Source organism: Phalacrocorax carbo, chromosome 18, assembly GCF_963921805.1.
Source record: "Phalacrocorax carbo chromosome 18, bPhaCar2.1, whole genome shotgun sequence".
Taxonomy (NCBI): domain Eukaryota; kingdom Metazoa; phylum Chordata; class Aves; order Suliformes; family Phalacrocoracidae; genus Phalacrocorax; species Phalacrocorax carbo.
The window spans coordinates 9,278,969-9,302,572 of record NC_087530.1 but is presented as its reverse complement, the minus strand read 5'-3'; the positions used below and the strand labels follow the sequence as shown (position 1 = coordinate 9,302,572).

Sequence of the window (23,604 nt, the reverse complement as noted above, 5' to 3'; positions counted from 1 at the left end):
TAAGGCCTGCCTGTGTGAAACTCCTGATCTTGCTCTGAATTATCTTCCTGAGATTGCCTTCCCAACAGGGAAACACAGACAAACGTCTTGCCAGGACCTCCAGGAAGCCCCTGCAAGACTGCATGAGTACAGTGAGGTTTCCCCCTCCAATGCCGGCCCTGTCCCCACCGTCGGTCTGGTTCCTTGTCCTTGCAGCCAGCTCAGACATGCACACCTTGCATAAGCTGAACAGGCTCCACCTTAAAACAAATGAGATTTTTAATCACCCAAAGGAGTAGCTGTCGCAGAGCTTTGCTCCAATGACAGGCAGAAACCTTCCTGTGTTCCTTTACCTTGGGGGGCTGAAATTAGGCACTGCCAGCATCTGGGGGAAGGAGACTTCACACAAAGGTAAATCTCTGCTTCAGTCAACAACACTGCCTGTCTCTGACATATCACATGAGCTTCTTTAACAAACTACATCCAAAATCCTTGAGCAAAAAGCAGTAGGAGGTTTTGCCTGGCTTTCCATGCAGCAGTAGCATCAGTCAAGGTGTCAGGTGCTATTTTCTGAAATACATCATTGATTCACCCAAATCAAACCCCATCCTTCACACCCCTCTGCCTTGCCCAGCAGCTCCTGGAGCATGGCTGGAGTTGCTGACAAAGCCTTTGCAAGGTACAGAGCACATAGTCCAAAGACTCAAACTCCAACCCAAGGAGCTTTCAGGTTCCCCTGGAGAAGTTTTGTGCTGCTCAAATGATCTCCCTAAATATTGCAGGCTTTGAGTTACTTCAATAGGTTTGCAAGGCAACTTAAAGTGTCCTTTCAAAGGCTGACATGCAATGCAGTATTCACTGGAATGGACCAGTGAAGTCCTTGAGTTTTTGAGGGCTGACCTTCCTCCCACACCCACCATCTCACAGCACTTCAGACTGCCCAGATCAAACAGTTGTTTCAGTCAGAAACTCCAACTCACAGGCCCACTACCCAAACAGGGCAAATAATTTATTTCCGCCACACTGTGGTTTTTATTTCCCTTTCCCCTCAAATACCCACATCTGCAGAAGCCTTCAGAAACCTCTCCTGAATGGAGCAGTTTTTATACCTCATATAACACCTTGGCTCTACGCACCATTCTCCACAAAAGCAGCAGCTCCCGGGCAGGCGGGGCACAGGATGCACCGCTGCGCACCCTCTGCACCAAGAGGAGCTCGCCCTTGGCAGCCGCACCCACCTGTGTAGAGGTCCGTGTCCGTGTACTCATCCACCTTCTTGTGCTGCAGGACATAGTCAGACACCTTCATCCCAATGGCAGGCTGCACATCCAGCCACTCCAGAGAGACCACGGTGCTGGAGGGCTCCACGTTGGGGGAGAGCCGCAGGCTGGGCAGGAGACAGGAAAGAAACCAAATAAGACATCAGCTCCCTTTCTGGGGAGGAATCCACCTCCAGGCAGCACAACGCCAGGCAGGGCTCACACTCATCCACAGGGATGGGCAGACAGACCCACAAGGACAGGGGGCACGGGGGAGAGCAGGTAGGTGAGCACAGAACTTCCAGCTGAAGGCCAGTTGGGTCCAGCCTACTGCAATGTTGTGTCCTTACCTCCCCCTGCTCCTTGAAAAGCCTAGGCCATGCAACTGCAGCCATGTAACCCCAAATATCCTGTCTAAAGGAGCCTTCATCTCCTGGGAGAACAGCTGAACTTCAGCAACCCCACAGGGAACCAAGGACTAGCTGCCCAGGAACAAAAGAGAAGGGGAGGACCCAGCTTAACCTTCAAGCAACCCAGCTGGGATAAGTCTACAGGAGGAGAAGGTCTAGTCTGCATCGCCAGTGAGCAAAGGCGAGGGAGGGAGAGAAGGGACAGGTGTGGCTGTGAATTTACCCAGCTGCAAATGAGCAAGCCTCTGATGGGTGTGAGCAAAAGCCAAAGCAGGGCAGCTGTGTGGGAACTCCTGCCCAGACCAGGGACCACATGGGTAGGGGTGAAGGCAGAAGGGCTTTATGCTCCTGGCTGTGCTAGTGCAAAGGCATCTGTTCTCTTTGCACTGGGGTGGATAAAAAGGCGAAGTACAAGGCTATGGAGAGTCCGGCTCCAAACATACGAGCGTGTTTGTTGGACTCAGGATGGGAAATGAATCCCCCCCGAGGATATTGGCTCACTAAGAAGGTGTTCTGCTCCTTGTGGCTCACTGGAGCCAGTCTTCCTGCTTTCTCAGCTAATTCCCCATCAGTTTGCTCCTGATTTGCTCTTGCTCTGACAAGCCACAATGAATTGCACCGTAATTCCATTTCTTTCAGCATTTGAAATCCCATTCTACGAGCCCTGCTAATCAGGTGATGAAAATCTATAAGGAAACCTTCCAGGGCCACAGCCGGAGCCAGGATATCCTAAAGGCATCAGTCACACAGTGAGGAGCGCTGGACTATGGCCCCGGGGCTCGAATGCGAGAGGAAGGAGGTGCCCGTGGGCTGAGCCTGCGGGAAAGGGGCTGGTGCCGGGGGACCGTGACCCGCGGGAGGGGCTCGCACCGATACGTACACAGGCGGAGGGAGAGGGCTGCAGTTCGGGAGTCCATTCTCATCGAAGGCGTTGAGGTCACACCTGCACCAGTCTTCGATAACATCGCCTTTCCCTGAGCACCAGTATGAGCTCATCAGGGCTCCCTTGAAAGCCTGACATGAGAACAAAAAGCGTGAACATGTGTGCTAAAGACTTGGTGAAATCTGGCCAGCGGCTTGGCCGCGCGGTGCTGAGCGCCAGAGGTGTGTGTGCGCAGAGCCCCGGGATTGGGAAATACAGGGGCGTCCTCCCCAGCTCTGCCACTGACTCTCTGCACGGCCCTGGACAAGCCCCTTCACCTCCCTGCGCTTCATCTCCCGCCTGTTGAGCGATGCTGGTTCATCCCTGGGTGCTGCTTTTGGTGTGGGGACGGGAAGTGTCTGCATGATGCCTTGGACAGAGGGGAATCTCCTGTGGTGGAAGAATGAGCTGCCTGAAGTAACACAAACATAAGCCCATCTGTGACACTGGACATCGTATGTAGGGTTCTTTACGCGGCTGCTGTGCACAATGAAACTTTTCCACGTGCCCATCCCATAGCTCTTGCTGTCCCCACTAAGAATACAGTAATTCCTACCTCCCCAACAACACAGACCACTTCCATCCTTCTCATAGGTCTGTTATTCGTACAAGCTGCCCCCCTGCAAGCAAATTGCTGCTTTATTCACTTTCATAAGGAATATTCACAAGCAAAATACCAGTATCTGGAAGAAAAAATTAAATCCTGCAAAATGCTTTCACAGGATGCTCCCCATCTGGGCAGCCTTCCCTCCGCAGGCTGTCCCCAGCCTGACCAGGAGCCCTCCCAGCCGCTCCTCGTGATGCCAGTGGATGCCTAGAATAACAGCTGTCTGAGGCTGAAACACTTTGACTGAATTCCCAAAGGCCTCCAGGTCTAACCCTGCGGCGTCCTCCCTGTGCCCATCCCACAACCCAGGGTGCTGGGTGTCGGTCCCCGTGCTGCAGGATGGCACATCCCTCACTCCGTACCCTGCTGTGGTTCAGACTGCGTGGATTTACAGTGGTTTTTCCCACTACCCTTTGCCTGTCATGCCTAATTAAACCTCCAGCTTGGAAGAGAGCATCTGTCCCTGCACACACAGTTCAGCCAGACCCTGTGAAGCCACAGTGCCCTGCTAAGATTTCATAACACCCAAACTTCACCTGCTAAAACAAACCTCTCTGTAATGCTTTTGACCTTTTAAAAGGCACAATTTGGGGTTGAAATGCCTTCACAGGTCCGCATCCACGTACAGCAGCCTCGCTGCCAGCCTCCGCGCAGCCCAGCTCGCAGCAGCACTATTCCGCCCATTCAAAGCCGCCTGCGGATGCCTGGCCCGGGTGATACCGCCCGTGCTGCCAGGTTACGCCTTAAAGATAAAAATGTGCCCTTTGAGGAGGATAGGGATGGCTCCAGCGGCTGTGGCATTTAGCAGAAAACTCTAGGAAAAGCGCCATCCCGGGGAGGTTTCTGAAAAGAGGAGGTATAAATAGAGCCTGACGTCAGGGCTCCCATTGTCCGGCGTTTTGTTGCTCTCCCCAAACACCCCGAGCACCTTTAATGAGGCGCCTCGAGGCTCTCGCCTCTGAAACATTTTCTGCTTCCAGGCATTTACAAAATGGGACAGTTCAAAAAAGGGAAAAAAAAAAAAAAAAAGGAAGGAAAAAACATGTGAAAGAGAAAATGTGACGTTATTTTATTTTGTTCTTTAGAATGTAACTGAAGCGCTGGGCTGGAAAGGGCATCGCAAAGTAATTGGAGAGCAGGGAAGACAGAGAGGAGTTTATCTGACACATGGATAAATGGGTGCAGATACACTTCTGTAGAGAGCAGCGGGTCTGTGCAGGATAGAAACAGAAGGCGATGCACGTAGATGGATGGGGAAGTGTCTGCTCTCCCTAGGAAGCAGGATAAATACATACGTTGTGGGCACATGTGTGCACAGACATGCACTGTGGGCGAAGACGGATGTTGGGTGATCCCTGGAAGAGCTGCACTGTCACACCGATGGCACCGCTCTGCTGTCACCCTGTCCCCAGCCCCGGCCCCCGCCTCTCTGCACACTCCCTCCCTGGCCCCTAACCCAGCTCCTCCCTGCACATCCCCAGCCCAGGGACGAAATCCCACCCGCCCCATCCATGCCCTTTAGCCAAATCCAATAGTCAATTCCTGCTTTCTATTTTCTTTTTTTCCTGCTGGTAAGTGCAAGGCTGGATGAGCAATCCCCTCTGCTCTGCCTGCGCAGCCTCGCGCACATTTTAATCAGATCCTGCAGGTACCCAGCCGTCATCTGCCTTGTGTCAACCTTCACACAAATGAGGTTAGCTAATCGATGCGTCCTTCAATTGCACTCATTAAGGCGACCGCACCTACGCGCGCTAACCGGGTTTCGCGGAGCACGGCTAGCCCCCGGTGCTGGCTGCTGCCTCCATCCGATTTCCAGCAGCCGGCTGACGTCAGGCATGGGCTGGGGTGGCTGGGCAGCCAAGACTCACCTTCCCTCACTTCCCAGCGGGATTTCTAGCCACTGGTTTCCAGGATTTTCCCGTCAGTGCCAGGGAACGTGTGTCAAAGGGTGGGGAAGTGGCAAGAGCGAACTGATGGGGGAAATGGGTAAGATCATGCAGAAAGAAGGGATGAAGCTCCTCACAGGAGGATGGCCACCCTTGCTTTAGGAGGCTCTACACTCTCTGTGGGGACACCAGCCCGCTCCCTGGGGCATGCACTTGCTCCACAGAAACCTCAGGACAAACGCAGGGTCCCAGTGGGCTTTGAAGACTCTGTGGTCCTCCCAGCCCTGAAGCCACTTACAGCTTTTGCTGTAGTTCTGACACAGCCCACCCTTCCTTCCCTCACCTTCCCCAGCCTGGTCCAGGCTCTGGCTGCAGTGGCAGGGGCTGCTCTCAGGCCCCGGTAGAAATCAGCCATTGAAGCTGCCTTCCCTTGCAAAGGCGATAGCTTTAACCAGCCCAGCCCCAAAGGCACGCTGCAGGCATGTGCTCCCCCACAGGTGGCAACCATGTGAAAACCTCTCCTTCCCTTTCTCCTTCTGACAGTGTAGCTCGGGGGGGTATGCAACTGCTCACACAAATGCAGGGGAACGGAGATGCCACCTAAACCAGAAGCCCAAAGCAGGAAGACCAAGAGCGATGAACAAAGGATGAAGTGAGGGTGCTGAAACCCGTCCCATGGGCACCTGCAGCCTGTGGGAGAGCTGCAGATGGGAACGCACAGGGACCTCCCTGGTCTGCAGTGGCCAAGGACAACCTTCCCCTCCCGCCTTGGAGTGGGCACCTCCACATCTCCTGTCCTTCCCTGCTGCCATGCTCAGAAACTTGCAGCAAGCGCTCTCTTCCCTGCCAGGAGACACCATGTACAATGAGAAGACCATCTCCATATCAAATGCTTTGCGACGGTGGTCACACCAAGCTACCGAGCTAGGACAACCCAACAAGCTCTGCAAGTGTGAAGGGCTTCCCGGGAGCAGCCCTGCCTGATGGGGATGGCAGAGCGGCCCCCAAAGCGACGTCCTGCGCTTGCCAACCACTCCCCGGGATCTCAACGCCCCTCTGTGCCCTAAGGCAATTTTATCTTTCATTTAAAAGTATCCAAATTGTATTGTTTCCCTGTGAGTCAGCCCATTTAGTTTATGTCCTTCAGTGCCAGAGGGGAAATTTATGAGATGAGAAACTGGCTCGAAACGTTTATTTTCTAGATGACGAGTCATGCCATTAGATATATAGCATTATGAATCATAGGAACAGCATCTAATTTGCTCTTAAAGGTATAATAGGTCTGACTCCCCACACCCATACACACACATATATTGGATTGATAGTTCCCCCATAGGATGGCTAGTTCATTTGTTTTGACACAAGCAAGACTTAGAGGACCATAAAGTCCCATCTTACCATAAGTTAAGCCTATTCATAAAAAAAATATTAGGGAAACGAATGATCAGCTAAGCACATTTATCCTACACTCGATTGCATATGGATCTTTCTCCTGTTGTTATTTGTGCTCAGAGGGAGGCCATTTGGCCCCATTTTATAGCTTAGACACTTTGCAACAGAATATAGAAGAACATTTCCTTTGTCCTCTGTTAGACCTGGCTGTTGGAGGGAGAAGCATTAAGTTATTTCTGACCGTGGGTTTTCTGTTGACATCCCCAGAGAGGTAAGTTATAGGACATGAAGGAACCTTTCAGATCAGCATTTACAGGACTCAGCACGCACCACAGGGGCTGGTGTTTCCAGATGGGGTACTGGAAGGGGCATGTGTTGGGTGCTTATCTGTGAACATCTGCTCTTCTCCATGGCTGACAGGGATATGAAAATCTGCCTCAATTGTTTTTTGCCTTTGCTTGTTTGTTTTTCTTCTTCTAAATGTAGAAGGAAGGGAAGAAGAGTGGAAGCAGGCTGGGTCATGCCAGCAGACAGGCTCTGCCTCATGTCCAGGGACACAGCAGCCAAGGGAGACATTCTGTCCCTTCCTGCTTGCAGGAGGGAGATGGTGCCTGCGCACCACCACCACCACCTTCCCCCCGGCGCGGGCAGAGGGCACCCTGGCGAGGTGCAGCCCTCTTCTGCTTACCAGCAAATCCAGTCACCCAGCGATGCCACCCCACACGGAGCCTGACACAACAGGGCCATTGACCGCAGCTCCTGGATGCTGCTGTGCTCCAAGCAGTCTGTAGATAGCAATAGCAATACTGCCTGTTCATCAAGGGAAAGAAGACTATGGGATGTAGGCTCAAGCAGGGATATCACAGCCTGAATGGGATGCTACCATGATGATAGGGTAGCTGGAGGAAAAGCTTTCCATGCCCTGACAGTAACGCTCAGTGCCACTCACAGGAGACAAACTCTGCTCCTTAGTCTAGACATCTCTGGGAGGAGGGGCGGGGGGGGGGAAAGGAGGAGGAAAACTAAGGATGTCCCAAGCCAGAGACTCTTTCCAGGATCATGCAGTCTGCGTCTGAAAGCCTGTTCCATGTTCACGGCAAAGGAGGATGAAGTTTCCCTACTGCTGTTGGCAGGTGATCTCATCTTGTGCTGCTCACACCCTCCCTGCCGCTGGCTGCCTGTCCCCGGGGAGCAGGATCACCAGCACTTCATCCTGGGAAGGACATCAGCGGTTTGCTGGAAAGGTCAGGGTGCTGGAAGGGACCCAGGGTGGGCAGCATCCTGGTTTCTGTTATTTATGGGATCTGAGGGAGCAGCAGAGGACACTAAAACCTGGCAGCAGGGGAAATAAAAGCCTTCGCGCTGCAGTGAGAGTCCTGTCCTGGGGAGCCAGCTCCGCTTTCACACCTCAGCTACAAAGCTCCCCATTATAGCACGATCGGGGCGGTTACAATGCAGCTATTCTTCCCCGGTAACGCGAGTCGGATGTGAGCTAGAGCTGCAGCAGGATGCTCAAGTGCAGGAGGAGGAGGACAAGGGCCAATTAGCAGATATTAAAACAAAGCAAAAACAAATTAAAAAAAAAAAAACCACACCCGAGACCAAAACAAAAACCTCACCTCAACAATACAAACACTGTCCCCATTTGCCCTGGCTCCCTTTCAGCTTTGGTGGTGGAGAAAGAAATCCCTGGCACTGTCTCTTCACGCCTTCAGGGGCTGCTTTGGGGAAGCCGCGTGTGTACTGGGAGGATAGTTGTCCTCCAGTAGCTCTGCCGTCTGCTGCTACATGGAGGATGAAGAGAGCCCACAGCCTTGGGACACCTCTCACCCTGTCCCCATGGAATCCAGCAAAACCTCACCCTCCTGCAAGGCTCAGATGGGCAGAGGACACCAGGAGAATCAGCCCTGAGATATAGGGCAATGGGAAGGGCCCAGATATCTGTCTTCCTGAATGCGATTTAAGGGGTACAGCAAACTCCTCCCTGATAAATAAGCCTCGGTTTGGCTTCTCCAGCCCCTGCCTCGATTCCTCTGCCTTCTCCTCCTCCCCATCTCTCCCTTCTCTCAGGTGTACGTTTCTCCTAGTCCTGCTCAGGACTAGGACCAACCTCCTCCAGGCACGTCTCTTGTCTCCACTTACAGGGTTTCCTTCCCTACAGGCCGAACCAGGACAGCTGTATGGACAACATTTACCTAACGGAGCCAAGGGCTCCTCTCCTAGGCACAGTCGTAATTCCAAAGCCAGCGGCAGAGCCCGGAATCGCCTGGCAAGGGAAGCTCCTGCTGCGGGACCATGGGGTCTCAGGGCACCAGCACCCCAGGATCCTGGATTTCTCAGGTGTGCTCTTTTCCATCTGCTCTGCCCTTCGAGGGCAATGTCGACACCTAAGTGGGGGTCGTAGCAGCAGCGATACACTTGGATACTCCAGCTCCTTGCCCAGGGGTGGAGAGCCGCACAGGCAAGCCCAGCCTACACAAATGAGGGTGGGCTCCCCACCACCCTGACAGACAGGCAGCAATTGAGGTATGACGGACGTGTTTCACCCCATTGTGGGCCATTTAGGCTGTCCATCCTGGTAATTCAGGGTTGGTATAAGTGCACAGAAGCGCTCTGGCTATGCAGCCAGGGTACGGCTCCATCGCACTGTACCTCACCAAAAGCAAGTGAGAGACAGCCTTGACCCCGAGACCTGACCAAAGACCACCAACAGAAGACATCAAAACCAGCTACGCTTTCCAATTCTGCCTAAATATAACCATCGGAGCAAGCAAGCAGCAAGGGCACGGAGATCAGCTGGACCCAGGAGGAAAAGCAGCTCCCTCTGAAACTGCCAGCACCACTTTGCCATCATCTGTGCAAGCAGCCAGCCTGCTCTGGGGGGGAGGAAGGACACATGATCCCATCATCATCAGGGCATCCTCAGAGCAAGCTGGGAGTTTGAAGGATGAGATAGATGGATGAAAGAGGATCTCTTCCATCTTTGCCCTTGCTTGCCTTCTGGTCCGTGATAACTCAGCTGCCCATCTGGCTGGGCTCGGGCAGACGCCGAGGCTGGCACAGGGCTCCCCTGCGGCATGAGCACAGGCTGGGCACACTCGCTGCCCGCGGCTCTCCCGGTCCTCTACTCCCAGCGCCCTGGCCAAGGCCACCCTGCCAGCCCAGGGACACTGAAGTGCTCAGTGGTGGCCACGCTCTGCTCAGCATGAGATGGTTCCTCGGGGCCAGCGGGTGCTCGCAGGCAAGGGGTGGGAAGGAGTGATGGGAAATTTTGCTCCAACCTCGAGAGCTGCCATCCTGGCAGATGACCCAGCAGGGCCCCTGCAGGCCCCTGGCAGGCAGGCATGGCTGGTACTAGCACACTGTGGTCCATGCACAGGCAATGAAGCAGCTTTTCCTGAGACCCCGCTGGGGTCCCAGCCACGTGCTGGGCTCCTGCGGAGGCCGAAGGGGCTGGCAGTGTGGGGATGTGCCCCCCCAGCCACCCCCGTATCCCCTCCACACCGCAGGCTGGGTCGCATGTGCTGTGAGGAGGCTGTAGCTGCAGGCAAACACTGAGATTACTCAATTTTCAAATTAAATCAAGGTCCTAGGGGTGTTCTAAAAATCCAAGCTCCACATCCATTTGTCTCCTTAAATACAAACTACAGGGGTTTGAGTCCATTTCCCACTAGGAGCGAGATTGATCTCTCCTGCCCCCCTTCCCTGAGCCCCCCTCGCCACGCCACCCTCTAAGCACTTCTGCAGCTGGCCAAGCTGCTCCGCAGGAGCGGCTTTGTGTTTGTTTCAGTTTTTTTTGGGGGGGAAAGGAACAGACCACAAACAGGAGGGACCACGTTGCCAAACCCACCTGCCCCTTTCCTCCCCACTGCTGACCACAGCTGCCCTGTGGCCCCGGCCACGCATGTCAGCATCCCTGTCAAAGGTGCTCCTGGATGCACCGAATCTTCCAGGTCTCGGTGATGCTCCCCATGCTGGCGCTGGCATTGGGAGGGAGGGGGGACGCAGGGCAGCCCCGCTCCTCCTGCTGCCTCTCAGGGTTAGCTGCCTGGCTTGCCCTCCCACAGCTCAGTCCAGGGGACACAGAGGTTTGCAGAATATGCAAACCTGGGGTCTCACTCTCTCAGCCCCTGCCTCTTGGTGGACTCCAGGGCTATGCTGGGCAGTAAGAAGTATGCTGCCCGCCCCATGAGGTGAGGGCAGGCAGGAATATGTTGATGGTGGAAGAGGAAGGCCACCAAAGCCTGGCACTCGCACTGGGGTGACATGCAGCTCTCCCCTCCTTTGGCTCCAGGACATTCACTAGAGGGAATCAGCCAGGGTCACCACATCTCCCTTCTCTCCCATCACAAGCACTCAACAGTACCCTGCCCTCGAGATGTTGGGGGCATTTTGCCAGCAGAAAGCCCCAGAATGGGTAGAAACTCTCTGCTGTTGGGCCTGGTCAGCACTGACACTGGTGGAGGCTTCTTTCACAGTCCTGCAGTGGAGAATCTCCTCCAGCTTCATCTGGACACAGCAGTGGAGGGTCCATGGAGCACACTGTGGTGTCTGCACTGCTGCAGAGCTCAAGCGAAGCAGAAGAGAGATGTGTGCAGACAGCATCAATCAAAATAAGATGCAGGTTCCAGAGACATCCAGAGAAGTCACTGCCAAGGTCACAGTTTCTCTGTCTCTTTACATCTCTTCAACCCATGTTGTGAGCATTTAGACTGAAGAGGAATGGAGCTATAACCGCAATGGTGCTATAAACCTACTTGGACTACTTTAATCTCACCAGCTGACTGGGACTGGTGGAGGGAGGACTCCAGCATTGCCCCTGTTCCAGCAAGCAGTCCTTCCCCTGTGAAACCTTCTACCCACAGCCACATCAGCCATGACTGCCATGAAAAAGCCAGTCAGCAAAGCCCTTCAAGAGGTGCTTGGGTTTTCAAACATGTTTTTCATGACCCTGGGAAGCTCCTTCTCCACCCCAGCACTGCCAAAGTCCCCAGCCAGGCTGCAGCTATCAGCGACCGTGCAAGTTCTCTGACCAATGCCATTAAACCACACGGGAAAACAGAAACACCTCCTTGCAGGGGCTCAATCCATTGAGTTTTCATTGAACACACTGAGATACTGTTTCGCTCCGCTGCTGGGAGCAGGAGTGATGCTTGAGCAGGACTGGGGAGACAGATAGAAAACCCCTGCTGATCACATACAGATGAGAGTTTCCTTAAGCTCACAGCACAAATGCCTCTGGACAAATGTTCCCTGGGCAGCAAAAGGCAAAACCTGACTCCTGGAGCCCTTCTAAATTTCAAGCCATTGCTTCAAAGCATGAAGAAAACAGCAGTTCCCAATGACACGGAAATAAAGAGTTTTCCAACTTATTTCATGTGCGCAAAGCAATATATTTCACCTAATCTCCCTCTTGGAAATGGTCAGTTTTAGCTGAAATCAAACATGCACACATAGAAAAATTGCAAGTCAGCCCAAGCCAGACACCCATCATGGAAACTTAAACCCCAACACTTAGAGTCTGGCAAGGTCATCAGCAACCGAGAACATGGCCTTGCCCAGTGTGGCAGTTGTAAATGTTAAAAAGTGTGTAACTCACTGCACTGAGGCAGATGAAGAGACAAACCTACTAAAAAAATCCCTGCACATACTGAAATGGGCAAAATGTCTTTACCTGTGTCTTGCCTCACCTCTGCTGCTAGGCTTATATGGGAAAACTTTCAGCAAACTCTATAGGTATTAGTATCCACCTTATTAATGATGTTGCTTTCTCTCTGTACATGTATAGAATTATCTGTGTGATCATATATGCAAAGAGAAAGATCTTAGTTCTTTACAACCACTATTTTCTTAATACTATGGGGAAATCGGGTTCTGCTTGCGGTTCTCGCGAGGTCAGCGTTTGCTTTATCAATCGAGTATTATCCACAAGAACAGGGAAAAGCAGACAGGGGAGCACTCAACTGCAGACTGAGCTTGTGCTCCGGGCTGTGCTTGGAGATGCACAACTTGGCTCAGCCCAGGCGTCTGCAGATCTTGTTTATGCCACAGGCAAATGCCACTTTGCTAGTGCTGGGACAGCCCCACACCCCCCCCCGCCAGGCCCCCTTCTTGATGCTGAAAAAGGACATTTCATCATGCAGACCATAGAGGAGGTGCTCCTGACAGCACCCGCCCTTTGGGAGCCGACCCTGGTGCGCAGAGAGAGGAAGCAGTTTAAGCCAGCGGCTTTCCGGCACGCTCGCGGTGGACCAGGGCACACTGCTGGGTCTTGGCAACAGGGTGATGCCGCTGTGGAGACGGCGGCTTCCCACTGCCCCCAGACCCCTGCCCCTTCCTAGTAGCCCTCCCTCCCTGCTCATGGGGGACAGTGAGGGGAGGGCCATGCCCCTGCCCCTGTGGGCATCCCTCGTCCCTGAGCTCACGATGCCATGAGAGGTGCAGGGACACGTTCTCACACAGGCAGCGCCAACCCCGCACCAAGCCATCCTCTCTGGGGCACGGGAATGGCTACCATCAGCTCCATCTCCTCTGGAGAGGAGAGTGCAGCCTTGCCCAGCCCAGGCCACCCAGCAAACCCTCCAGTGCCAAGAGGTGAGGTTTGTGCTGTAGTGGCAGCGAGTCCCTCCGGCAGCAATGGATTACAGCCACCAGGCACCAGGCCTGTGGGGCCGACGGGCAGCAGGGGGAAGAGAGGGAAAGAAATAAATATCCTGCAGCAGAGAGGCTGATGGAGAGAAGGGTAGGAAGCAAGCTGGGAAAAAGGGATGGAGGGAGCAGGACAGCCGATCAGATGAAGGTTTAAGAGTGAGCAAGAAGGGGAAATGAAAGTGCTGGGGCTGATGTGAGACAAGGGGTTCACGTTGAGGGAATAGGAATGGCCAGGAAAGAGACGGAGGGACAGGGAAGCCAGAAAGCACTCCCTGTGTCCTGCTGTGGCAAGGGTGGGGATGGTCTGGGATGGGCTGCAGGGATGGGGGGATGAGAGGGCCTGCCATCAAGAGAAGCCCACAGCCAAAACAATGAGACCCAGTGCAGCTGCACGGCCTGCACCCACCTGCCCCCCCATCCAGGGCCCACCACTGCGGATGGAAGAAGGTGACCTGTCCTGGCACGTGCTGCTCGATGCCAGCTCCCAGCGTCCCCTTGGCACCTGCTCCAGCAGCATCCTCTGTCCTGCAGCTGCCCGAATCCCTTGTCCTGCCACCTCTAACCCCAGCACCGCTGATCGAGAGCACCCAGGGGTGAAGGGGGAGCAGGCTCACACACAGCACCCTTGCACTGACAGGCTCCCCGGGGGTGCCCCTCCACCTCCAGGTGAGCAAGTGGAGGGAGGAGGAGGGATGCATCGATTGCAGCCCCCTGGAAGATGGCTGGGGCTTCTATAGTTTGGTTGCTTCATTGGAGTTTTGTTTGTTTGTGTGTTTGTTTGCTGGTTTTCCCAGCGCCTCAGCAGAAAGCACAATGCGGGCTGTCCTCCAGCTGCAGCTGATGGGGCCAGCCCTCCGCCTGAGCCAGGGGAGGGAGGGAGGGAGGCTGCTGCTGGTGAAACACAGGCTCCAGCTCCCCAGGACAAGGAGGCACCCCAAGGGAGCCCGGCAGGGCAGGTAGTGTCGGCAGGGCTGGGGGGACAGGCGAGGAGAAGGAGGAGTGGACCTTGCAGCCAGGGCCAGGGAAGCCGGGTGGCATTGCCACCTGGGCACGGGGCTAGGAAGGGGAGCTGGTGGTAAGCAGGGTCCATGGACATCCCCCAGATCCTGCTGGGCTCTGCTTGCTTTTGCTGTTACCCCTTCCCCGCTGGCTAACCTACCTCTCATATCCCAAAAGGAACTGGTTTCTTGCAGATCGCTGCTGGAAAGCGTATCTTTCTTGCCTGAAGGAAACCAACTTTCCCACTGTTCTCCCTGTGCCTGTAACGCCTCATCCCAGCACTGGCTTGGACATGCTGATAATGGCAGGTCAATGTCTACACAAGACCTGCCCAGTGGGAAGGGCAGGCATGGATGAGGAAAGGAACCAGGGTGAGAAAATAGTGGCAGAAAGGGAGTTTGGGGAAAAAGAACTAGAAAGAGAGAGGAACTGAGGTATGGAAGTCAGGCACAGTTGCATGGAAGAACCAGGAGGGCTGATTGATGGGAAAGCAGGAACAAGATCAAGAGGTAGACAAGGAGGGACAGTCCCCATAAGGGACTTGGGTGCCAGGAGAAGCACAGGGGCTCTTCTGCCTGTGAATCTGGGGAGGGGGTGAAGCATCATTCCTGGTGGTCACACCTCCATGTGCTAGGATTGCTTCCTGACCTGCAGCCCTCTGCATCCCTCCCACAGCTGTTGCACACTGGCTCAACTCCAGGCATCTTAATCAAGTGCAGGCTCAGTGCTAATAAGTGACTTTAAGCAGGTCTGTCATTTTTGGATTTGGGATTGGGGTTAGAGGGCTGCAGAGGGGGGCAGGGGGCACCAGTGAAAGGGGAAGGTGGGAAATCAATCTCCATAGGATTAACACTGAAGTTCTTGCAGGAGGGAGAGGAGCCCAGCCCCAGGGAAGGGTGACCTCCAGCTTGGCTGGTCCCTCCTGGAGTAACAGTGACCTCCTGTGGCTGCAGGACTGTCCCGAGGGGCTGGTTATGCCCTCCCTCTGCACCCACGCTTTGCAAAGCCACGCTGGAGCCCTGCAGGACTTTGGCCATCCCTTGCACAGCTACGGCCGAGGTCTCAGAGCCAGGAGTGAAAGACTGACCTGATGCCTGGCTTCTAAGACCCCATCCACAGGACACAATCTGCACACTGCTGTCTGCTGTGGATGGACACCTGGAATGGCCGTGGTCCCAGCTGCTCATAGCATTGCCTTCACCACCCTGAAGGCAGGGAGACATAGGTCTACAAGAGCTGGAGGTGGTGGGCAGCAGGACCTGCCAGCTCCATCACTGACACCATCCTGAAGTGTTCTTCACCAAACATGCACACAAAAATACTGCCCTGCTCTGGGATACCCAACATTTATGCAGAGACCAAAGAAGGCAGACTTGAGAAGTGACCAAGGCAGGATCATAGTGGTGGAGCTGGTCCATCACCGGCTCACTCACCTCCCTGGTATCGTTGTCCTGGATCAGAGCATACAGAGGCACCACTCGGTTGATCTCCAGCAGAACCGGCGTAGGGCTGAGCTGCTCCTTGCCAGGGCGCCGGCACAAATGGCACGTGGATGGGCAGCGCCCTTTCTCCTCGCAGTGAATCTCTACACCTGAGATAAGGTGGTCATCAGACAGCATCTGTGCTGTCAGCAGGCCCGAGAGATAGGTGATGAAGGGCATGGATTTCAACTCTTTCTTGTTTCCAAGCTCTGTTGTTTCTGGTTTTGGGAGAGAAAAGAAACCAAACAACATTAAATAAATCTCAGCACAGTCATCCCAAACCCAAACTTTGCTGTAGCCAGGATAAACACAGCTGCTGAAGGTATAGGCCAGGTGGGAGCAGGAAACCAGAAAGGTCAAGGAGAGAAGGAGAAAAACAGAACTTGCAGGTCACTGCTTGGGAGTGGGTAGAAAGTGTGAGCATTTCCAGCTTCCTTTTTTTTGAATTTGTCTATTTACTTTCTGCACTTCAAAATGAAACAAAACCACCCAAGTATATCTTCCCTGCCAAAGAGAAACCTCTCCAAAGCAACCAGGTCAAAGAGCTGAGTGCCCTCACTCCTGCCCCAACGCCAGCCCTCTCTAGTCCCTGCAGTCCCTCTTTTGGGTGACATATTATCCAGGGCATGCAGACGGACCCAAAGGAGGCTGCAAAGAGACTACATGGTGGGATGAAGCCCCTTGGCAGAGGGGGTAAGCAGGTACCGGAACAATCTCACCACACAGGGAATAGACAAAGGCGTTTCCAAAACCAAACTATTCAACATTCTGCTTTCAGGAAATATTCAGGCCTTTGAAACCCGTTGTGAAGCTTCCCAGGGGTCTTAACCACAAGAAGATAAACCCAGAGAGCCGTACTTTGTTCTGCCCTGGTCCAAACGCTCGCAAAGCACACGGAAAACATCGCACCTGGCGATACCCTGAGCAAAGGAGCCAGGACTCCCATCGCTGTCCTGCACCCTTCTTTCCAAACTCTTTATCTATAGACACTCTTCTTGGGTTGATCCAAGAACGAAGGCTCAACCTTCATAACCTGGTGATAGTCCTACAGAAGAAAAGCCTTTCTCCATTCTATGTCCGAATGAGGCTCCCAACACCGTGAGCTGGCTGGCTGTTGCCTCCAACAACACCCTCCCAGTCCCAAGAAGGAGCTGCAGAGGAAAGAGGATTGTCTCAATGCCCTCGGCTTGCAGTGACATGCAGCTGATCTGGCAAGGCACTAGGCAATCAGAAATGCAAGTAAACACAGTATTCATTCATGACTCCTGAAGGCCTTCAGGCTAGGGACAGCCCTTCCCTGCTGTCTGGCTGTCAGGGAACACTTCTGTGCACAGGATCAAAGCTGTCACAGGAAGAACAAGCAAATTCCAACCAACCCGTGTTTCAGTGGGATAAAAGGGGGACAGTTGCTTAGATAAATTAAAACAAGGCTGTGAGGAGATGTCTCAACATCCAGGGAGACACTGGTGTATGCAGACATAGAAAATGAGGGTTGGAGCTTGTTCTTGGAGAGCTTTTTTTTTTTTCTGAAGAGCAGCTCCAGGCAACTTCAAGCCTTGTAAGGGAAAGCCATGAAGCTGTAATAAACTGGGTGGCTCAGAAAGAGCGAAGCTACAAGGCATACCATTAGCCTCTGCTCACTTCTGGGTAAGAGTAACATTTTTTTTAACATCACTACTAAACTACATTTAGAAGAGAAAGGAGATGACAGTGACGCTTCTGGGCTGCGAAGCTTCACCAGCGGTCAAGCAGTGATTTCAGCAGTCCTCCATGGGGAAGGAAGTTTTGGAGCCATGCTTTAAGGGAGAACATGAATATAGAGCTGAACAGAAAGTGCTATCAGTTATCTACCTCATGAGCGGCAATAGGATGTCAAACCTTCCTTCCTGAATTATTGACCACTAGCCTCAATGCCTGGATGTGTCCTTAACACAGGCTATGGCTTAGCCTAAGCTTAGCTAAGGCTCGTCTGGAGATGTGGCACACAGTTTCAAGCCTTTCTAAAAGGCTTTCCAAAAATCATTGTTCAAATCACATATACAGGCTTCCACCAACACCTTAAAGAAGAAACCCAGGCTGGATGGGCAGCATGGTCCAGCTCCTGGCGCGCTGCTCTGGGAATGCCTTGTGAGAGGCTCAGTTGAAGCTATCTGCTCTGTTTTCTCCCTGTGTCCCCCGTCCTCTCTGCGCTGAAGCACAGGGCACACGATGCATGTACACACAGTGCTTGTGGTCTCAGTTGCTCTTTGTACAAACAAGCAGTAAGGAGTGGGATGAATAAGCAGGAAGAGCAACCTCCCTTGGTCCTCCTCAGTTGTGGTCTGTATTTGCACAGAGCAAGCTGAGGCAAGTAAGGAGTAAAATGAACCTCTGCACAAGGATTTTCCTCTGCGGGCGAGCACCAGCTCTGGGGGCACCCGGCCTGTGTGCTCAACAGCCTCCCTGCATCGCCCTGTGCTGAGGGACAACCCAGCTGATGCAGCTGTAAGAGCTTAGACTCAAGTGTTTGCATTAGCTGCCCCATTCAGGAATACAGACGAAGCTCCATGCAGCGGTGCTCTGCCGGACATGTCACCTTGGGGAAGGAGAGGACATGGCTTCCCTGCAAATGGTGGGCTAGATAAGGAGAGCCGTCTGCAGAGTCCACTCTGACAAGACAGCCCCTTTAGCAAGTAAAGAAAACGAGCATCAGCTCATCCAACACATCCTGCACCACCCGCTGGCTCCTTTGCCCATCGCTCCCAGTAAAGGGCATTGTAGCCAGGGGTGGTAGAGACCAACCGCTTTGGGAAAAGGATTGCTTTGCAGACTGGCTTCCTAGGGAGGTAAGGGGTTACTGCAGCTGAGCGTCCTGGTTCAGCATGCTGGCAAGGGATCCACAGTGTTCCCTTGTACCAAAAAGGCTCTGGGTACAACTCCAAAGGAGGAAAATGAAATAGGACGTGGCTCAGCACAGGGAGACGGGCTTCACTGCCAAATTGCCATCTCCCATCCAGACGAGCACTTGGAAGTCATCAGCACTGGATAGCAATTCCTGGTAGCTTTTGTGGAACGAGCTTTGGGGGCTTAACAAAAAAAACCCCCACCCTGTTTCTGTTCTTAAAATGTACCTGTGAGTGCCAGCTGCACACCCTGCTTGTGAGCCAGCTCCTCCAGAGCTGGGCAGAGACAGCGAGGAGGACTGTTGGTCCTCATCTGCTTGCTTGGGGAGGGGGCGGAAAGCACCAGCTCCAGGTGCCTTCGGGACTGCACTCATCTCTAGAAAGCTGGCAATTTCTTTGACAGAGACCGTGCTTCCTTCTCCCCCCACCCACATCCCGCGCCACTCACGGCACCTCACAGAGGAATTATTCAGATCTGGGAGGTATTTTCCCCCAAAACACACTCCTTTATTCCTGGACCTGCCGTTGCAACTGTAGCCCAGGGAGAAGGGAGCAGGGTCCCCCCGTGTCCCTCCCTACTACCTCTGAGATGAGTTTTGGTTCTTTGCTCAGCTGCGAGCACACAAGGAGGGGGCTTGGGGACCAGCTCACTCTCCCCATGGCAAACCTGACAGTGAACTGGAGAAACCCTGCATATTCCTGGAGGCTTGGTCTGGCTTTTATTACCTACTTGCTGTACAGTGTTCGTCAGCGCTGAGGCCCAGCTGACTGGCTTCTTCTCGAATGAAAATATGGGAGGCCCAACCCTATTCCTGATGAAGTCAAAGGAAGTTTTTGCTGTTGAAGAGAATCAGAACCAGACCCTGCAATGTACCATTGCAATGCCACCTCCAGCTGCCAGCGAAGGCAACAGAAACACTCCTGTTGTCTTTGCCGGGTCCAGCACAGAGTAAGTAAACCCAGCTTTAGCATTCAGGTCCACATTGCACGAGCCCCACGCAGAACTGAATAACCTCCCAGGGTGCTCAGATTGCTCTTGCAAAGCCTGTGCTTGGCTCCCAGGGAAGGGCTTTGCAGGTGACCACAGGGTGCTCCAAAGGTCCCCTTCTGGCAGAAGGATGAGGCTTGGCTGCAGGGGCTACAGCGCAGCAGCAGCGAGGACAGCGAGATTCCTTATCAGCCCTTGCATCTGAACATGCTTTCCTAACACTGCTGGCGACTCAGTTGAATCCTGGCAACATCTGTTTGGAAGCACAGTGCTGCGGATGTGGTTAGACGCATCACTGCAACTTGTGGGAGTTATTAGTTTGTTTGTTTGTCTGAAGTATGTGTTTAAAAAAAAAAAAAACCAACAACACAACAAAACAAATAAAATAACAGCCTTCCGCTAAGCGTCAAGCCTTGCGTAAGAAAGGGAGGATGAGCAGCGCAGGGTGTGCAGAGGTACCGCTCGCCTGTCAGGGTGCCTGGCTCTGTCTCTGTGCTCCACCAGGATTTAATAACCCCACAGCACGAGGTGACTGCCTGCTCAGCGGGCAGGGGTCCCTGCTCGGGATGCAGCAGTTGCAGATGTGGGGAAACGCTTCCAGTGTTACCAGCAGCACCTCCTAGTGTTTGGACAAGAGGGAAGCACGATAACACCACTACTATAACAATAACAGAAGCATAATACCTAACTCTTTTGTGTTGGAGTGCTATTTTCTCTTGAGAGCTCCCAGAAGATGATGGGTTTGCTAGTGGTCCAGCATTTAATCCAGCGCCTCTTCCAAAAGATCCTAAGTCATTCCAAAACTGGGAATAACTCCATTTACCACAAGAATGCAGCCACATCAGGGGTAGGATGTGGTAGCTCTTCAACAGCAGAAAAGCTTGGAACAAGGGGAGGAGAAGGCTCTCCAGCTGAAGCCGTAGAGGGAACGTCAGGAACAGACCCAGGTAGGGATTCCTCCAGGCTCAACAGGTTAACCCCACCGACACTGACTGGCTGCTCAGCTGGACCTGATTTAGGACCTGGGTTTTCCATTTCATGTAAGGAAGATGTAATTCTGGTCCACCTCCCTTTTACACCACCCTCCAGCTTCACAGCCCTAGTGCCACCACGGGCAGGGCCGCGGGGATTTATGGCCAATACACATCCGCGGGCACAGGCTGCCCCTTTATTATCTGGTAGAATAATATCCCCATTTGTTGGCAAATCCATCGAAAGGGAGTTAGAAAGAAAATCAATGGATGTGTTTGCCTGGGAATATCTCTTGCAGTGAGATATTATCAGTGCGGTAACCAACAGGTCTGTGAAGAGCTCGGACAGATTTAACACTGCCTGCTGTTAGTGATGGGCAAACACTGCTCGGGGCTGCGAGAAGGTTATGGGCGCAATGCCCGGGGGAGCCAGCAGCGCTCCTCGGCCACATGTGTCCAAGCGCGCAAGGAGCGCGGTGCCAGCCCCCGCCGCTGCCCAGGAAATGCCATCCCGCCTGTGCCGAGCTGCCAAGCAGCCAGCAACGCCTGTGTCCCCAGGGCTCACGCGTGGGCTGGGCAAGGGAGGGCTCACCTAGGAACCGCTGCCCAAATTTTGGGGGAAGGTAGCCGTCCCGTGGCATTGTGTCCTGCGTGGGAAGCTTGGGTGAAGGCATGACTACAGGCTGTCCAGGAGGGACGCAGCGCGCAGGCGCAGACCCCAGAAGCGTGCACGCTGGGGCTTTGCAAGCCGTGGGCGTGCGCCCATGCGACACCTCTGCCAAGCCCCCCTCGGAGCAGGCGGTGGGGTGGCGTGGGGCTCTGCCACCGGCGTGGCTGTGGGGCAGTTGTGGCCACCGCGGTCCGTGAGGACCTGCTGCCCTCTCGTGGCATCGCGGGAGGATGGCTCTTGGGCTGGCGATCCTGCCACCGCTCGCTCTGCCGCTGTCACCCCACAGCCACTCTGCGGGGACCTCCTGGGCCTCATCCTCTGGGGAGCCTGCAATCCAAATCCGTAACATCCCTGAGTGCCGACACGGGATAATCTCCTGAATGTGATGGTTTGTGACCCCTTTTCTCCCCCCGTTGTATCTGGAGAGCCCCACACTGCCAGCTGCCTGTCTGCCTCTGCCCCTGGGCAGCCTCCCGCTGCAAACCCCGTTCTCCCTGCTGATGCTGTGACCGCTGCTCCCAGCTGATTAACCTAAATCAATTAAACACAGAACCCTGTGGACTCTGTGTGCCCCAACACCCAACTGCAAGGAGCGGCCAGAGAGCCGCACCGCAGTGCTTGTGGCTCAGCGGCACGCGCGACCCCTGCCTGCCCACGGGACCCCCTCTGCCCTGGGGCTGATCCCAAAGGTACCGGCAGGGAGAAATCCAGAGGCAGACCATCGCCTCCGCCTGCAGGTTGGCCAGGCAGGCTCTGCAGTAATCTCAGCTTCAGATGAGACATTTACAGACTTGCAAGCCTATGGTATAAAGAAAAAAAAGCCAGGAGGGCTTTGAGAGATCACTGATAAACCTCTATAAAAGGCGGTGGTGCAGGCATCACTGGTGAGCTCACTTTATCAAAGGAACTAGCAGAGCCCTGCACAGCCCCACTGCACCCTGCTGCCTGCGCCAACTCCCAGGAACAACAACCGAAGCCCTGCCCTGCTCATCCGACCCTCAGCAGCATCTCAGTGCTCACCCCACTGCCTCCAAGCCACTATGGCCCCGCAAGGACGGCTCCATGACCCCCCAAATTGCTGCTGCCGCCACCCTTGGGATGCTGTGTAAGACCCACATCGGCAGCTGGCTCCCTCCCTGCTCCAACACACCAGCACATCCATTTGCCAGGGGATGTCTGAGACCTCCCAAGCCCTGCCAGCTGGATGACCATGAGCATGGGGCAGCCCCTCAGGACACGCCACTCTGCCAGGGGGTCAGGGTTCACAGCCTCCCCGTCCTTCCTCGTCATGGCACAGGGTGCCCATACTCTGACATTCTGGGTAACATCATTATCACCTCCAATCAAATCCACAGAGTCCTTTGTTTTCTCCCCAGAATGCATTAAAAGCTTATTTCCTTACTCCTACCATTATTTTTCCCTCACACTGTTCATTTTCAGGTGTGCTCTCAGAAAATCTGCTAGACCTCCCTGGTTCAACGCCAACATCCACTTTTATTCACTGGAAAATACATCAGGGGCCGAAAGAACATTTCCTTGGCGATACCAGGAGCTGGGAGTGAACCCCATGTCCCCTCCCGGGGCACAGAAACACCCTGAGGGAACCACTGGTGCCTGGGGGGGTGTCCCACGGAGGTTTGCTGCTCAGGGCCTGAAGCATGGTATGAAACAGGACACCATAATTCTCACTCATTTTCTTTTTCAACCCTGGCCAGGCTTTGCATCTGCTCTTTGAGTGCATCCGCTGCCCACGCTGATGATCCCTGCTGCTCCTGATCACTGCTCAGGTGCAGACCCCTTCCAACTGAACTATTCTATTCAATTCTGAACAGAAAAAAAGTAGAAAAAATTCCAAAACCAGAAGGTGGCAAGAATTGCTGCATTATGCTAGTGCTTTCCTCGGTGCTGGTTGGTAGCTGCTGGAGCGAGTGAGCAACAGTGGAAATGTGCTGCAGCTTTTGCTGAAAGGTCTGGGCACGGCCCCACAGCTGCTGGCACGCGTCCGGCTGCGCCCCGCTCCCGCCTGGGCACGCAGGCAGACAGGCCGCAGGCAGGGCTTACGGGAAATGGTTAACCTGCAGGCTTGCCTCCCCCCCGCCCCGGCAGCAAACTCCTCTGAGCCTCCCGACCTTCACCTGCACACCAGCCGGGGAGCAGGGCCGGCTGCAGGACACTGCCCGGGTGCTGCTGTGACCGGCAGCGCTGCCGGCGGCACCGGAGCCACGGCACTGCTGGTGCGTGAAGGACACGGCTCCCCTGGACCTGCCTGCCCAGGCCTGGGCTTCTCCCTGCTGCCACAGAGGAAGCCCCAAGCCCCGCCATTTCCTGATCGGCCCTGCCGCCCCGCGGGGTCACGGCAAAACTGCTCTCTGCCATCTGCAAAGCCGCCTCACGACGGCTGAGCGAAAGCCGGGCTGGAACAGGGCTGGTGTTACTGACAGCTCTTACAGCAGCGTGACCCCGAGAAATGCCAGGGCAGAGTAGAGCCACGGTCCAGCGGCCGGACC

At 54.3% G+C, this 23,604-nt stretch overlaps 1 protein-coding gene across 2 annotated transcripts in view; it reads right to left on the bottom strand.

The window, feature by feature from the left end:
* The window catches only part of ASTN2 (astrotactin 2), a 358,900-nt gene that overhangs the window by 88,610 nt on the left and 246,686 nt on the right, over window positions 1-23,604 (bottom strand). For both annotated transcript variants that reach the window (XM_064469222.1, XM_064469223.1), the window contains 3 exons: window positions 15,539-15,804; window positions 2,529-2,662; window positions 1,218-1,366 (listed from right to left, as the gene is read on the bottom strand). In XM_064469222.1, coding sequence (XP_064325292.1) covers window positions 1,218-1,366; window positions 2,529-2,662; window positions 15,539-15,804 — 549 coding nt within the window. The remainder of the gene's footprint in view (window positions 1-1,217; window positions 1,367-2,528; window positions 2,663-15,538; window positions 15,805-23,604) is intronic.